The 16,032-nt window shown below is 38.2% G+C and overlaps 1 protein-coding gene across 1 annotated transcript; it reads left to right on the top strand.

Annotated features, from left to right (window-relative positions):
* The first annotated feature begins 2,608 nt into the window (after positions 1-2,608).
* Positions 2,609-15,584, top strand: LOC113522359 (uncharacterized). The gene is made up of 10 exons (XM_052896580.1): positions 2,609-2,716; positions 5,553-5,733; positions 7,213-7,445; positions 9,075-9,201; positions 9,921-10,110; positions 11,239-11,368; positions 12,020-12,101; positions 12,995-13,125; positions 14,421-14,511; positions 15,475-15,584. Exons 1-10 carry the CDS (start codon positions 2,675-2,677, stop codon positions 15,555-15,557), a joined length of 1,290 nt encoding a protein of 429 aa, XP_052752540.1. The 5' UTR covers positions 2,609-2,674; the 3' UTR covers positions 15,558-15,584.
* Positions 15,585-16,032: the final 448 nt, after the last annotated feature.

The raw sequence follows: 16,032 nt of genomic DNA on the forward strand, positions 1-16,032 counted from the left end.
CCACCTTTGTTATACATGAAAGCTCTTGTTTATCAGAAAACAGCTTTGCATGCTCCGCAAAAAAATTAAATGTTGCAAATATGAGTTTTAAAATTAATTTTCACTTATAAAGATTGTATACATCTTTTAATCATTTAAACAGTCACCAATAAGACATCATATAGAGATATATCGTTCTCGAATTAGTACATAAGATTAGATTATTCATAAAGACTGTCGTCTCGATAATAGCCGAGACTAACAGATAACGTGCCTTCTGTAGTGGCAAATAATAAAATAAAATAAAAAAAAAATAATAGAAAAAACTGATAATTACCGTTGGATCGGTCAAGTAAGTTCTTATCTGTTGATCGGTTTTCATAATATTTATAATTGTAAGTGGTGGATACAATATCCTTTAGTTGAGTACTAAAAGTTGTACAAAAATTTACGTTAACAATTTCATGAGTTCACAAATCGTCCGCTAGAGGCGCTGTTGTCAGTACATAATGTCGATGTGAACATTAGCATCATTCTTAGCGTGAATCTTTGTACAACTCACAATATCTATTATTAAGAATCAAACAGGTGATGCAATTATGCGTTGTCTAGTTTACACACTGTTATTTGCTCATCTAATTCTATATAATTTCTTATAAAGAAATTGTGTTGTAAATATCATGTACGCCATACTTTGTACCTAAATAATGTCACAATTTTATTAGTTTTTGTTTTCTAAATAATTTATATAAATATCGCCATTGTTTTTTAATGGTTACAGTTACTTTTAATTTATATATTTTATTATTTTAGTCGTACTATTGTGTAATTTGATGGATTGTTCTTTTTTTGAATTTTTGAAATTTATAAAAAAAATATTTTTATTTTGGGTTGTGTAGCCAGTATTATATTCTATTTTATATTTAGTGTACAATAAAATAAAATTAATACATGTATCAATTTCAATTTATTGTTTTAATTAATTGCAAATTATGGTGATCCCTTCTACAGTTAAATTTTACTACTAAAATTGTAACTGAACTGTGTCTGTACATGGAAGAGATTTAAGAAAATAGTAATAAATGATAGGGGTCTTGATAAGACCAATAGAGGGCAAAACAATATTTATTAAAAAATTTAATAGAAATTGTTTGTCTGTCTATATATTTGTCCCGGTATCACTCAAAAACTACTGCACCAAAATAGACAAGGTTTTCACACACAATTTGCCATTTAAAAGTGGACGGTTTAATTGGTTTTCCAACTTCTCAAATCTACACATACGTATTAACGAGGATTATCTAGTAGTAAATAAGCCTGGTACAGTATAGAAGCCACAGACAGCCTTCTATGTCGAGCTTGTTGTGATGCTGAAGAAACGGCTGCTCACTTAATCCTGAAAAGCTGTGGCCCTTCAGAGTTTAGAAATCCTCGGAACGGTGAGGTCGCTCCGTGAGGACTATGAAGATCCCAGGTAACTTCATTGCTTCTGGGCGCAGCTGGGTTGGCTGTACTAGCTATGACTACGCACAATAGCCCAAATGAGAGGCTAAGCGCGGGAAAGAGTCCAATTTACATTACAAGCCTGGTACAGTATTACCAGCATTAAGGACATATTGATAACAGCATACAGGTCATCAGCTTTTAACTGTCCACTGCTAAATGAACCTCCCCCTAGGGGGGGTTTTGCTTAAGAGGGACGCTTCTGCCCATCCCTCGACCGTTATCTCACAATACAGACATTTGTATTTACGTGCATGTATTTTTGTTTATTCAACTTAGAATGGCAAACAAGCTGACGGCCCATCTGGTGGAAAGTGGTAACCGTCGCCTATAGACATGAACAGTACCATGGACATAAAGTATACTGTTTTCGAACATTGCCCAGCTGTTGGATTTGTCGGTTGGTCTCTTGGTCGAAGTTGGACTTGCCCATTCGGACGACTTGTCCCAGGAGTACATACTCGTCGACAACTTCGAGCGTAGTGTTCTCAATAGTAACCGGTATAGGTGTGATATGAACGTTAGATATGATCTTAGTCTTGTCCATGTTCATCTTAAGACCTACCTGTTGAGAAACACCATTGAGGTCATTGTGCCATAGTGTTCAAGTTCTCCAGGGATTCCGCCATGATTACTATGCCATCGGCAAATCTAAGGTGAGTGATGTATTCGCCATTGATGTTTATACTATATCTTTTCAAGTCTAAGAGTTTCGGGGATATGACGTCACCCTGTCTTACAACTTTCTGCACTGGGATGGGTTTTGTACTCTGGTTCTGTACTCGAATAGACATCGTAGCATTATTGTATGTACACTTCATCATTTTAATATACATATAGCTGAAGGGAGAGGTGACTCTGAAACTGAACAGAGGAAAGAAGGGCGAGGAATGGGCGGCAGCGTCTTTCTTAAAACATCTCTAAAAGCCTAACTACGGTTGCCAACCCGCCTGTGAAGCGTGGCAACTACTGGCAAAACTCCCCTTTTGGGGAAGGCTTGTGACCAGCAGTGGACTACGTTCTGTTTATACCTAATGTATTTCGCATTGTTAGTTTTTTATAGGAATCAAATGTTATCAGTTGTAACCAATTATTAAATGAAAATATACAAGCAATTTGGCGGGACCAATTATTTTTAAATTTGATACCGTTGATAGTCGCCAGCTAGTTGCCGTCACCGTCGATTGACATCATGTGGCTTGCGGTGACCTTAGCTGCATTATGGTTTGCACAGGTAATGTTTTCAAATGCAAATTAATTCAATGCAACTAATTATTACGAGGGGGAAAGGGTTTGTTAGTAATGGAGACTGAATCCCATTGCTAGCAATGTACCCAACCAGGTCGACCTCCTCGCGGTTCCCCCTAGAAACTATCATAGTTAATTCCTGATGAATTCATCATGACGCGCTAACTGGCCTGTTTTCATTCTCATCTATCACCCCTCACTGGTGCTCCGCCAGCGTATCCCGTTAGCGCGGGCGGGGTAACCACATCATTTTCACCCATCAAAAAAAAAAAAAAAAAAACTAATTATTACGTTTTTTAATTTTACAAGTTGGAAAACCAATGATTTTGACTACTTCTTGATGGGGTATCAAGATAAAACATACATCAGATTTTAATTTAGACCTTATTTATTTATTTAACTCTTTATTGCACTAAAAAAATATACAATGACAAGTGAGTAATTCAAGTGAAATATAGTAACATAAATACAGATTGAAATATACACATAAGGGTACAAAAGGCGGTCTTATCGCTAGGGCAATCTCTTACAGACAACCTTTGGTTAAAGGACAATATAAAGAAGTGGGTAGGTGGCGCAAGAGTGACCTTTAGAAATACAACTGTGAAATCACATCACATTCGGTGCAGTAGTTTTTTCGTGACAGACAGACAAAATTAAAAAAAAAAATATTGGGATACCTCATAATTTTTATATTTATTTGTATTATATATATATTAGTGTCCGTTTTTCTCAGCTGAAAATTAATTTCAAATAGACGGTAGAATAATAAAAAAAAATACTATTTACAAATAAAAATTGTTTATAATCACTCCTCCCATCCAAAGGTTGCCTGGAAGAGATCGCTTTTAGCGATAAGTTCGCCCATTGTTTTCTCATTGTGATTATTTCTTGTAATTGTTTATATTTATAATAAGTTTACTATTGTAATCTTTTGGAGGAAACAATAAAGTGTATCTATCTATCTATCTATCCTATAATTACATTTATATCAATAAAAGTTACTCTTATTCTTATCTTTATTCTTGCACACCGTTTTACCTTCTGATAACAGTAGGTTCGATTCCCTGACAGTACATAATCATTATCATCATATCGTCATAGTCGTAGAATACTGACGGATCTATATATGTAATCTTTGTCAGATCCGTCAGTATTCTACGACTATGACGATATTGGCCGTATGCTGCACTGCTGTCTTCCCATATTGGGGGGTTTGATAGTTGGCACGCTTTTAGCAGGCGGGGTGGCGACCGCAGTTAGGTTTTGGTGATGTTTTAAGATAGATGCTGCTGCCCGTCCCACGAGCATTGAGTTCCCTCACAATACAGACATTTGTATTTACGTGTATGTATTTTTGTTTATGCAACTTAGAATGGCAAACAAGCTGACGGCCCACCTGATGGTAAGGGGCAACCGTCGCCTATAGACAAGAGTAGTACTATAGATATAGGGGGGGGGGGGGGAGGGATTGTTAACAATGGAGTTTGACAGCCCCATTGCTAGCAATATGCCCTATTAGGTCGACCTCCACGTGGTTCCCTCTGGAAACCATCGTGAACAATTCTTGTTGAATTCGTCACGATGGGCTAACTGACCTGCTTCATCCTCACCTATCATCCTTCACTGGTACCCGCCGGTGTATACCGATAGCGCGGGTGGGGTTACCATTCCATTATCACCCAAAATAAACTATAGATATAGTAGAGTATACTGTTTTATCCCCCCCCCCCCCCAAGTGTTGCTATTCCTGAGAACTAAGGTATCATGCTTCTATATCATGTAAATTCTTTGCCATATCCCTTCAAACCGAAAAACAGCAACCACAATAGCTTGATGGTAGAAACGCGAATGGGACAGCAGAGGTATCCAAGCAAAAGCCTTCCTCTGGTGAAGCACGGAAGCTGCTTAGTTTAGAAATAGATGACGCTCTGTAATATGTACAATGGTATATATTTATTTGTTTAAAAATGATTAATAAATCTATCCAGTTATCTTCAAATATTTAATGGGATTCTCCAAAAAGGGTATATTAAGATTTTTTTCAGAAACCCCTAGTATTGCAGGCTTCCATAGGTTACATTGATCGTCCACCATCAGACGGGCTGTATGCTTGTTTGCCACCTTTATGGTAAACAATGTATGTTCCATCTATTGTTTACGTATAAAACTCATGAAGGTCTCCGGCTAATATCGAAACTAGCCTCCTCCGAGTCCCTCGTGGAAACCATTGTGTTTATTTTCAGGTGAATTCATTACGATGGGCTTTTCATCCTTCGTCTTTCATCGTTCACCTCTACTTCGTGGGCGGAATTTTTATTTGAACAATATTTTTTTTTTTTATATTTGAAAAATAAACCAAGATCTTAGCGCAATGGAGTGTACAATATTTTTGGTCAGTCCGTTTTAGCCAATACAAATAATCTGGATAGTTACCCCACGCGAGAACATGCCACATGTAGTTGTGGGAAAAGCATGGTGTACCCAAATTTAAGTCACAAACAGACTACGTTTTGGAATGGTAACCCTGCTTGTGCTATTGGTATACGCTGGCGGGGCACCATTGAAGGATGACAGTAAGTCAATTGGCTCCTAATAACTGTGAATTCGACAAGTAACCACAATGGTTTCCAGAGGAAACCACGTGGAGGTCGACCTGTCAGGGAATATTATCAGCAATGCTCTGTTACTAATAATTCTTTCTCCCTGCGTGGACGGGACCTACTTAACCTTACATCATCTTCATTTATCATCCTATACTGGTACCCCATCAGTGTATACTGGGACGCCATTCCACTTCGTTTCATAAAAAATCTTCGTAGGGTGACGGCGCCCGCGCACATTACAACAATATGTCGGCGCACGAGTTCACCACGCCACCGGACGAGATCGCTCCAATGCTGCCGGACGACAGCCTGCAGGCATCCACTGTCATCGCCGGCCTCATGCCCGACTCGTTCGGCGAAATGTTCAACTTCTTAGACGGGGACAGTTTTGGAATTGGTTGGTCGATTTATTTTTTTTATTTGTGTGGCGGTACCCTCTTTTCAACTAGTAGATATTTTTAGTTTGTGACGTCACGTGTAAAGTTAACATGCGCTTCCATTTTTGGTATAATCTACCGGTGGCCTCCGTAGCACAAGAGCGGTTGTTTGGCTTTGCGATAAGGAGGCTCCGGGTTCGAGTCCCGGGCGGGCCAATGCAGGAGACGACCTTTCCTGTATAGGCCCGGGTCTGGGTGTTCTGAGTGGTGCCCTCAGATGTGTCCCCTTTACCGGCATTTGTTGTGGGTACGGGCTTATTATTGATTGTTGGCACTATGTTATAAAAAAATAAAAAAAACCCCTTACACCTTTTTGTTTAATGAAAAATCTGAAAGAATTACAACTTATAAAGGTATAATGAATATTACATTAAATTATGACTTGTAATTAAATTTAAATTCGAGTTTTAGCCGACTTCTAAAAAAGAGGGGGTTCTATATTTCAGTGTATATTGTTTTTTTTTCATATATGCACACCGAACTCTCAATCATTTTTGGATCGTTTTTAAAATTATTTATTTTATTCGAACGATTATACTCCTGAGGTGGGTGGTGATGAGCAAGCTGAAGTGGCAATGGGCTGGTCACATAGCTCGAAGAACCGACAAACAATGGGGAAGAAAGGTTCTTGAGTGGCAGCCCCGTTCGGGCAAATGCAGTGAGCGAACATAAGCCTATCCTTTTATTAGTAGTTGCCACGCTTGGCAGGCGGATAGGCAATCGCAGTCAGGCCTTAGAAATGTTCTAAAAGGGACGCTGCTGCCCATCCGTCGCCTTATCTTAGTCACCTCCTATGACATCCAAGGGAAAGAAAGAAGTCACCTATTCTATGGCGGGACCACATAGCTATATCTACTGTCACATTATATAAATTTATCTATACTTATAATAAATCTGTAGAGAGGTCAATTCTGTACATGAAATATATTTCCAAAATAACTATCAGGGGGTGATTAGTGATCGATACTGATTCCAAAAAGGCAATCAGTAAAATTTTTGGCTGTTTGTATGTGCGTTATAGAAACAAAAACTACTAGACGGATTTTAACGAAACATGGTACAATTATTCTTCATACTCCTGGGTAGGTTATAGTATACTTTTCATCACGCTGCGATCAATAGGAGCAGAGCAGTGAAGGGAAATGTGTCTGTTACATCAAAACCACTGAACCGTGGAGAAGGACATAGGCTACTTATTTTACGAAAAACGACGGAAACGCGGACGAAGTCGCGGAGAACAGCTAGTCTACAATAATACTCCAATACTCAAATACTTCAATCGATACTTTACCGACTTCATACAGATTAAAGGTCTAATATTGGTTTGTTTAAACTGTATTTAAAGTTTTTTTTTATCTATATTAAAGGTGTCCATAGACTACGGTAACCACTCACCATTTCAAGTGTCCTGGATCGATTTTTAAAATATAATTTCTCAGGTCCAATGCACGAGTTCGTGTACGGCTGGCAGTCGATAGTTAACACTATGAGTATGAAGAACAACGTGGAGGTCCGCAAGAGGGCGGGGCTGCAGCGCTTCGCCCTTGCCGGCATTAACGGCATCACCCTTATATCCCACATCGGAGCCACTGAGATCATGAGCAATGGAACTAGAACGTACTGTTTCGGCGGCGTGTCGCGGCCTCCGGGCAGGAGGAGCGTCATTTGCAAGGTTTGTACACAAGTAGCTGTTAGTCCTTACTCATATTAGAATCGTGAAAGTGAAAGTTCTACCAGTGGGAGACTTTGTACAAAAGTCGATTGCTTCGGTACCTCTGTTCCATTCGTGTTTCTACCGTGAAGCAGTTGTGTTTGCATGGCTGTGTTTCGGTTTGAAGGGTGGGATATGGCGTGAATTTACAGGGCACAGTGGAATAACATCTGAGTTATCAGGAATGACAACGCATGGGGGGTATCATGGGGGAAACAGTATACTCTGTTATGTTCATGTTACTGCTCATGTCTATAGGCGACGGTTACTACTTTCCATCAGGTGGGCCGTCAGCTTGTTTGCCATTCTAAGTAGTATAAAAAAAAGTGAGTGTCGTCTGTTTGTTGGTTACTTTATAGCGCCATAACGGCTTGACCAATCATAATAAAATTAAGTATATACAAACTATATGGGTTGGAGAACGATATAGGCTACTTTTTATGGCGGTCAGTAAACGCATAGACGAGGTTGTGGAATGCAAAAGTTTCTGAGGACAGACGGAGGTTTGTTATTTTTTTACATAAAAACTACTAACTGGAGTTAAATGAAATTTGGTGTACAGATAGGCTGTATCCTAATTTAACACAAAGGACACTTTAGACACTGATGTATGCGGGCAAAGCCGCGGGAAACTGCTAGTATAAAATATGTTTACGTCTATAATCTTAATCAGTTATTTCAGCATTCTTTATTACTACTTCACGGAACAGGTTCTGAGTTATCCGATTGACAGACTTCCTATAACCCGTTTAAGGTTTTCAGTCCATCAGTTTGGATTTGTTTGACACTACGATTTGAGGTTACCGCAAAAGAACCTGCATTCTTCAAAGGTTATGGAACGGTTCTTCGAGTTATATGGCGCGATCGGTTCATTGTTGCTTCAGATTGTCTTTATACAACTTACAATAGCAAACAAGCTGCCGGCCCACCTGATGGAGGAGTGGTAATCGTCGCCTATAGACGTGAACAGTACCATGGATATAATAAAGTATACTGTTTGCGAACACTGCCCAGCCGTGTCAGTACATGAACAGTATCATGGACATGACAAAGTGTACTGTTTCGCTCCTAATACCCCTCATGCGTTGCCATTCCTGAGGATTAAAACTTAAATAAATTGAATGTTGGTCTTATTCAAACTATGTTAGCTGAACTTAAACCAGAAATTTTTGAACATCTCTGTAAATTATTGATGCCCATTAATTCTTCTCTTTCCGCGTCTAGAGAAGGTAGATAAAGTTTTGTTTGAGAAATCAGTTCAGGGTACAATAGGACTGATATACCTGAAGAAGGTAAAAGCCCTTAAAATATATATAAAAAAAAAGAAATGTTATGCTTCTGTACCCTGTAAATTCACTGTCATATCCAATTCTTCAAACCGAAACACAGACATCAAACACGACTGCTTTAGGGTTGAAACACGAATGGAACAGAGGTACCCAAGCAAACGATATGATGATGATTTATGTAAATACATGAAATTATGAGGTTTATTTTTAGTCCACTTGCAGGATTTATTTAATAGAACCATCGTTCTATTATGTCTTAATGTAGTCCCATCGGACTACATTAAGACTTCTTATTGAACAGGGTGCAATGTACCAAGAAGCCAGGTTCACGTGTAACGTGCCATATCTCCGATACCCCACTGTGTTGGGGTACAGGTACTGCATCGACAAATACGCGGCAGTGAACTCATTGGATGGCACTTATAAAAGTAAGTTTATTTACTGATTTGGGCTGTACTTATTTCTTAAATTTCTTAAATGCAATTAGCTTAATTTTTTATACCCTTTAAAATTTTTTATACCCTACAACCGTAGGGTATAAAAAAATTTAAAGGTTGAAGGCAGCTAGATAAGTCATCAGATAGATGGAGCTACTGACTATTCCCGAGATTTCCGAGACTATATCGTAAATAATAATACCACGAGAATAAGTTCTTTATTTTTGTATTAACATTCGCAACATCTGTCACATCTGTCTCTCGTTAGGGTAGAAACGCCAAATGGATTGATCAATAGAGACCTCTTCCGCTTCAGCCACATTTACAAATCCTTTCATACATGCTCGCTGTTCACGGGTACTTTTAGTTTAGCCCTTCTTCAGCACCTCGCTTATTTGGTCGACATACATATATAGTTCTTTTATAATATTATTGAAAAAATATTTATTTTCTAGTATAGAACCGTTCAGTTAGAATAATATCTATCAGAAGAGAATCTTTATCCAAATGGACTTGTTTACAAGCTCTTTTAAATCGTCATTTGATTATGATTGGACTTCTGGGTTTAGGGTGTTGTCATCTGCTGAGAAGAACCCGCAAGAAAGTCAACAGTTACTCATTTCAAATTATTATGTACGAATTAGAATTGAGTTCTATTTAATATATTGTTCTAAATAATAATTTTTATTAAAGCCAATATATGTTTTTAGCAACATACTGCGCTCGTGGCGAGTCAGTGCCGAAGTTCCACTACGACTATATATGCGAACGAAAAAATATAAAGATAAAACGCATTAATCTAACGGACCCCAACGAACGGTTCAACATCAGGAACCCGGTGGTCCGCAGGGCGGAGTATTACAGAGCACCATATGATCTATTAAAAGCTTGTCCTGACTGGTGAGAATTTTTTGAATGTTTGAATACATTATTTTTAATCCTCACTAAACTACCTTCGATGTTTTTCTGCACTTCACAAATACCCAATACTTAACTGGTGGGAGATAGTGATGGTTTCTAGGGGGGACCACGTGGAAGTCGAACTAGAAGGTATATTGCTAGCAATGGGACTGGCAGTCTACATTACTAACAATCCCTTTCCCCCTAGTGAAAATCATTAGCATTAAGAACGCCTTTTGTAACACGTTTTCTTGGTCAATAGTGTTTAAACAAAAAGTGAAAAACTCTAGGCAATAGCAGTGTAGGAAGTTCTTCCAATAGATGGAGTGATGACCTCGAATGCATTGCCGATTGTTGAGATAGTCAGTGAAGACAGGTGGCTCAGGGCAGTTCCTTATGGCGCGTCCGTATGGCCGCAGTCGATGGCGAAGGCCTATGTTCAGCAGCAGACAGGTAATGATTGATATGATGATGAGGTCGGAACTTGATGCGATTGCTAGGTACTGTTTACCTGCAATTGTATTGCGCTAAGACCCGGTAGTGTATTGAAAGTAGACGAAATATGGTAGAGATAATGATGAGAGGAGTATGCGCGTCGCTCACGACGTTTTCTCTCCTTCTACTGGTTCTATGTTCTCCTGGTAGGAGCACAATAACATAGAAGACTTGTGCCAATGAGGTTTTTTGAAGATTATGATAAATGATGACAATACACATGTTCCAATACAATACACATGGGATTATATAATTTTGTTTGATTGATATGTATATGTATGTAATTGTGTATATATGTATGTGTATGTATATGTATGCGTGTGTATGTGTATGTATATATATGTATGTGTATATGTGTGTATATATGTATATAATTTTTATATATTTTTAATTTGCAAAAGATGCTTTTTTAATTATAAAGCACTATTATACCTACTTGTACAACAATTAGTCCATTACCTTAAGGTTGTCTTGAAAAGATCGCTCTCAGCAATAAGACCGCCTTACTGTACTTATACAATTGTATCGTTATGTTTGTAAATTGTCTTGTTTATTTCCTATATTGTATAATGCAAATAAAGTATACTCATTCATTCATTCATGTTTCGTTATTAACCATGTTGTAACTGTCAGGTACGGATGTAACCTACGCATATCCCCCGAAATGCTCCACCAGGAATTACCTGCTGCTCTGATGGATGCCAATGAAACAGCTTTTGTGGGACATGGAGGGAAATACTGGCTTGCTCTGTATTATACTCAGGTATAGCAATTTTTCAGTATTACAAGAAAAAGGCGAAGGGAGTGGTGGGTTTATTAATGGGTGAAAATGGTATAGCTACTCCACCTGCGCCATCGTTATACGTCGATACCGTACCAGTGAGTGATGATAGGAGAGGATAAAAGCACGTCAGTTGGTTCGTGCCGAACTCAACAAGAGTTAACCACGAGGGTTTCTAGAGAGAATCGCGTAGAGGTCGACCTGAGATATTGCAAGGTATATTGCAAGTAATGGGGCTGTTAGACCATATTGGTAATAATTCCTTTCCCTTGGGCAGGATGAGTGGTATCCCCCTCCCTCTCGTCTCTGCCGAAGTTATTAGGTATCAGGAGGTTCCCGGGCCGTCGATATTAATAAAGGAACGCCTAAATTCAACTATCGAGTGAACAGCGCGGATTCTCAATGACTTTTTCTGTCGTCAAGGGGGTTCCGTCAAAACGAAGCCCTGCCATTGACTAATAAATCCCACTGGGTACTGTGATCTAAGTTCTTCATGTCGCAAAGTTATTTTTTGATGCATGCTCTAGTAATGGTTTTGATATTGCATGTGTTCTTGGACTGAGGGTGTCGCTGACCTACCGTAAGGTATAAAAAATATACTGAATAATTACTGCAACATTTTATTAATTTTAGCTGTCGACGTACGCCATATACTTCCAAGCTCACGGTGAATATCCATGGGAATCTAACAGGCCGATAGTTTCCATTGACAAAGGTAAGAATTCGTCATCATCATATCAGCCGCCAATTGTCCAGTGCTGAACATAGGCCTTCCCCAAAATAGAGGATTTCGCCAGTAGTTGCCACGCTTGGCAGATAGGTTGACAACCGCAGTTAAGCTTTTAGAGATATTTTTTGAGAGAAGCTGCTGCCCATCCCTCTATCAGTTCCTTTAGTTACTTCTTACGACACCGACAGGAAAGGAAGGGGATATCTATTCTATGCCGGGACCGCTGTTGAACATAGGACTATAATGAAGGATTTCATCAGTAGTTGCCACGCTTGGCAGGTGCGGTGGCAACTGAAGTTAGGTGATATTTTAAGAGGGATGCTGTTGCCTATCCCTAGGCCATTATGTTCTTTGTCGCCTCTTACGGCATTCAAAGGAAAGGAAGGGGTGACTCATTCCGTGTCGTGTTAAGAATATAAAATTTATTTTGATGATAAATTATTAATCGATCGTAGTATTTTCGAATGTTATGACGCCATGCTTCTTTTTGGGTTAAGGGTAATGAACATAGAAAGTATATAAGGACCCAAATGTATGGACCGATTTCAGTGTTGTTATTTTAATAGAAGATTTAAGAAATTGGTTGATATAAATAAATATATTTGAATGGTATAGCCTAGTTTTCGATTAAAAGTCTAAATAATTGTAATTTTTTTCAATGTATCATGTAAATCGTTATTCTGTTTCGGAGAAATATATTTAAGATCAGTATATTTAAATAAATAAAAAGAAAATTGCGATGAATGTAGCATTAATTATGAGGCTTTATTCATAATTAAGTTACTGGAAAAATAATATTTTTTTCTCAATAAAGAACTATTTCCCATAAATAGAGCTAGAAGTGTTACGCATTAAGATGTATATTACAAACATTTTAGGTGGTATTTGGGAGCAGCTACTGAAAGCTAACATCGGGCCAGACATGAATCTGCATTACAATCTGAACGGCATCTACAACCGATATCCAGGAGCTGCTGTGCCAGCTGACTTGATGAGAAACGAGGGACAGGTGACAATAGTTCGGATATATTGAGTCTCTATCAAGAGAACACGATCATAAATGTAAAATAAAGAATATTTGGCCCGACCATGAGACAGGCCGCTGATGTCTAATGGTAGTGGAAAGAAAAAATTTAACAATTGAATGTTTCGATTCGATTTGCTGATATATTTCTGTGACAATTTCAACAAATTTTGTTTACCTTTTCAATAAGTTCGTCATAATGCTTTAGATAATAGTTTAGGAGAAGAATAAATAAAGTAGGGAGGAGAAAAAGACTAAGAGATATAATTATAGACTTGGCATGATTCGTGTGGTTCATAAGAAACAAATATTTAAGAGGAAAAAAGACAGTACTGTTTGTTTCTGCTAGAAACGAACACGAGATTTCTCGTCTTTATTAAAACAAAAGGATTTTTACATAGTACAGTAACTTTATGTCATCGCACCGTTCGCCATCGATAGGGAATTTATTCTAACCTAACCAGAACCTAAATGGTTGCATACGGTGTGGTTTCAAAGGAGTTGTCTCCCGCGAACGTTCAAGCTGTGGAATGAGCTTCCAGCGAAGTTTTCCTTTGAGACTACAGTATGAGGTTCTTCAAAAAGTGTATATTAATGTACGTCGTATTTGACAACATTGTGTTTGCTATAATCAGTTTTTTCCACAAAACAAAATCCAAAACATCTTCCAAAAGACTTAGTCGTCGTAATACTAGTAATTTGGATTCAAAAACTAAACTACTGGACAGATTTTGATAAAATTCCTGTGGGACCAATTTGAAAGTATATCTTTTCAGATGAAAAAAAGAAGAATTTGCCAAATCGGTTTATAAATGACGGAGTTATGAGGTTACAGGCATAGTGATAAAAAAATTACAGCCGCATAATTTTCCTTTTTTTTTTAATTCGGTTGAAATCTATCAAGTATCCATCATACAAATATATGGAGTTACTTAGGTACATAATACACGAGAAAAATATTATTCTCCTTTTTGGTGGATGGGTATTTAAAAATGTGGGGGGAAAGGGATTGTTCATAATGAGGTCTAATAGCCCCATTGCTAGCAATATTATAATGATAAGAGGGTATCCTCTCAGGTCGACCTCAACGCAGTTCCCTCTGGAAACCACTGTGGTTCATGTCGAATTCAACATGGTGGGCCAACTGAACTGGATTCATTCTCACCTATCATCTTCCATTGGTGCCTCGTCGGTCTTTACCGATAGCGCGGGCGGGGTTAGCATTCCATCTTCACCCATTAAAAAAGTTTGTATGTAAAGCGCTATATATTGTTACCCAGGTGCAACCTGCCAACTTCAGATCGGACAGTCGAGATGGTGCACCTGAAGATCTTATCGTTGGCAACGCACACTTATCAGCCGACGGTGCAGGTAAGACCAGGCGAGGACTCTATTCGTTTAGGTAACTTTGTCCCATTCGTGTTTGCAGTCGTGTGGCACTTGTGCATGGCTATGTTTGTTTGAAGGCGTATCAGGGGAAAGGTATTCTTGGTAATGGGGTCTAACAACCCCATTGTTAGCAATATACCCTATCTGATTGACCACCACACGGTTGCCTCTGGAAACCTTCATGGTTAATTCTTGTAGAATTCGTCACCTCACCAACTGGCCTGCTTTCATCTTCACCTATCATCCCTCATTGGTGCGCTGCGAACGTACATTGATAGTACAGGCGAGGTTTTTTTTTATTGGGTGATGATGGAATGGTAACCCCTAACGGTATTCACTGTCGGGACACCAATGAGGGATGATAGGTGAGGATGAAAAGACAGGTCAGTTAGCTCATCGTGATGAATACACTTGGAATTCAGCACGATGGTTTCCAGGGGGGACCACGTGGAGGTCAACTTGGTTGGATATATTGCTAGCAATGGAGCCCTTAATCTCTATTATTAACAAACCCTCTCCCCGTAGAGGTGAGGTTATCTTTTCATTCACATCTGATAAAAAAAAGTACAGTGGGATAAAACCGTAGTTTGCAGAGCGAGAGTGGATTGTTGGTATTGGGGACTAGGAGTCCCATTGCTAGAAATATTGCCTGCCAAATTCACACAGTACCATTACGTTAATACTACGTTTCTGTAATATAATATAATGTAATCTAATTTAACTGTATATTTGTTTATGTACTCTAAATATTAATAGTTGTAGCACTTCAGCTGCCCGCTAGCAACATGTTTTCTAACTGCATTGTGTTGTCTGGAAGAGATGTCTGTTAGAGATAAGTCCACCCTTGCTCACAACATTTATAAATGCATTAATAATGTAATTTTCAAGTGCAATAAAGAATATATATATATATATATATATATTTACACTCGTATCTTCTTTCAGGTGGTGATCCGAATTCCGGTCCCTACAAATTTATACATGATTCACAGATCCAAGCGAATTTTGAACACGGGCAAAATTTATAATAAAGTCACTAAAAAAATATACCTATATACTTTTGTTTTATTTTTATTAATACAGGTACGACGAATCTATTGAGTCAGATAATTTGAATACTAGCTGTGTCCCGTGTGTGTGCTTTGCCCGCGTAAATCAGTAAGTAATCAGTCGGTATAAAGTATCCAATGCACTGTATATAATTTAGATAGTGTATGACCTACTTATATACCAAATTTTATTCAAAACCGTTCAGTAGTTTTGATATGAAAGAGTAATTTATTTATTTATTTATATCAAGGCAACAGATTACAAATTAATACATTTATAAAATAAATATTACATAAAACGGCATTAAATTTGCACTCCAATAACTGCTCTGCATAACATTCGATATTATATACATTAAAAGAATGACGGCTATAAATTTAAAGTAACAAATTGGCAGCCTTAATGTAACATTGCAAGGATTGTTGGAAAATATCAAGGTCTTTGCATACATTG

This window comes from Galleria mellonella, unplaced genomic scaffold, assembly GCF_026898425.1.
Source record: "Galleria mellonella isolate WM207_F2 unplaced genomic scaffold, CSIRO_AGI_GalMel_v1 utg33, whole genome shotgun sequence".
NCBI classification, from domain to species: domain Eukaryota; kingdom Metazoa; phylum Arthropoda; class Insecta; order Lepidoptera; family Pyralidae; genus Galleria; species Galleria mellonella.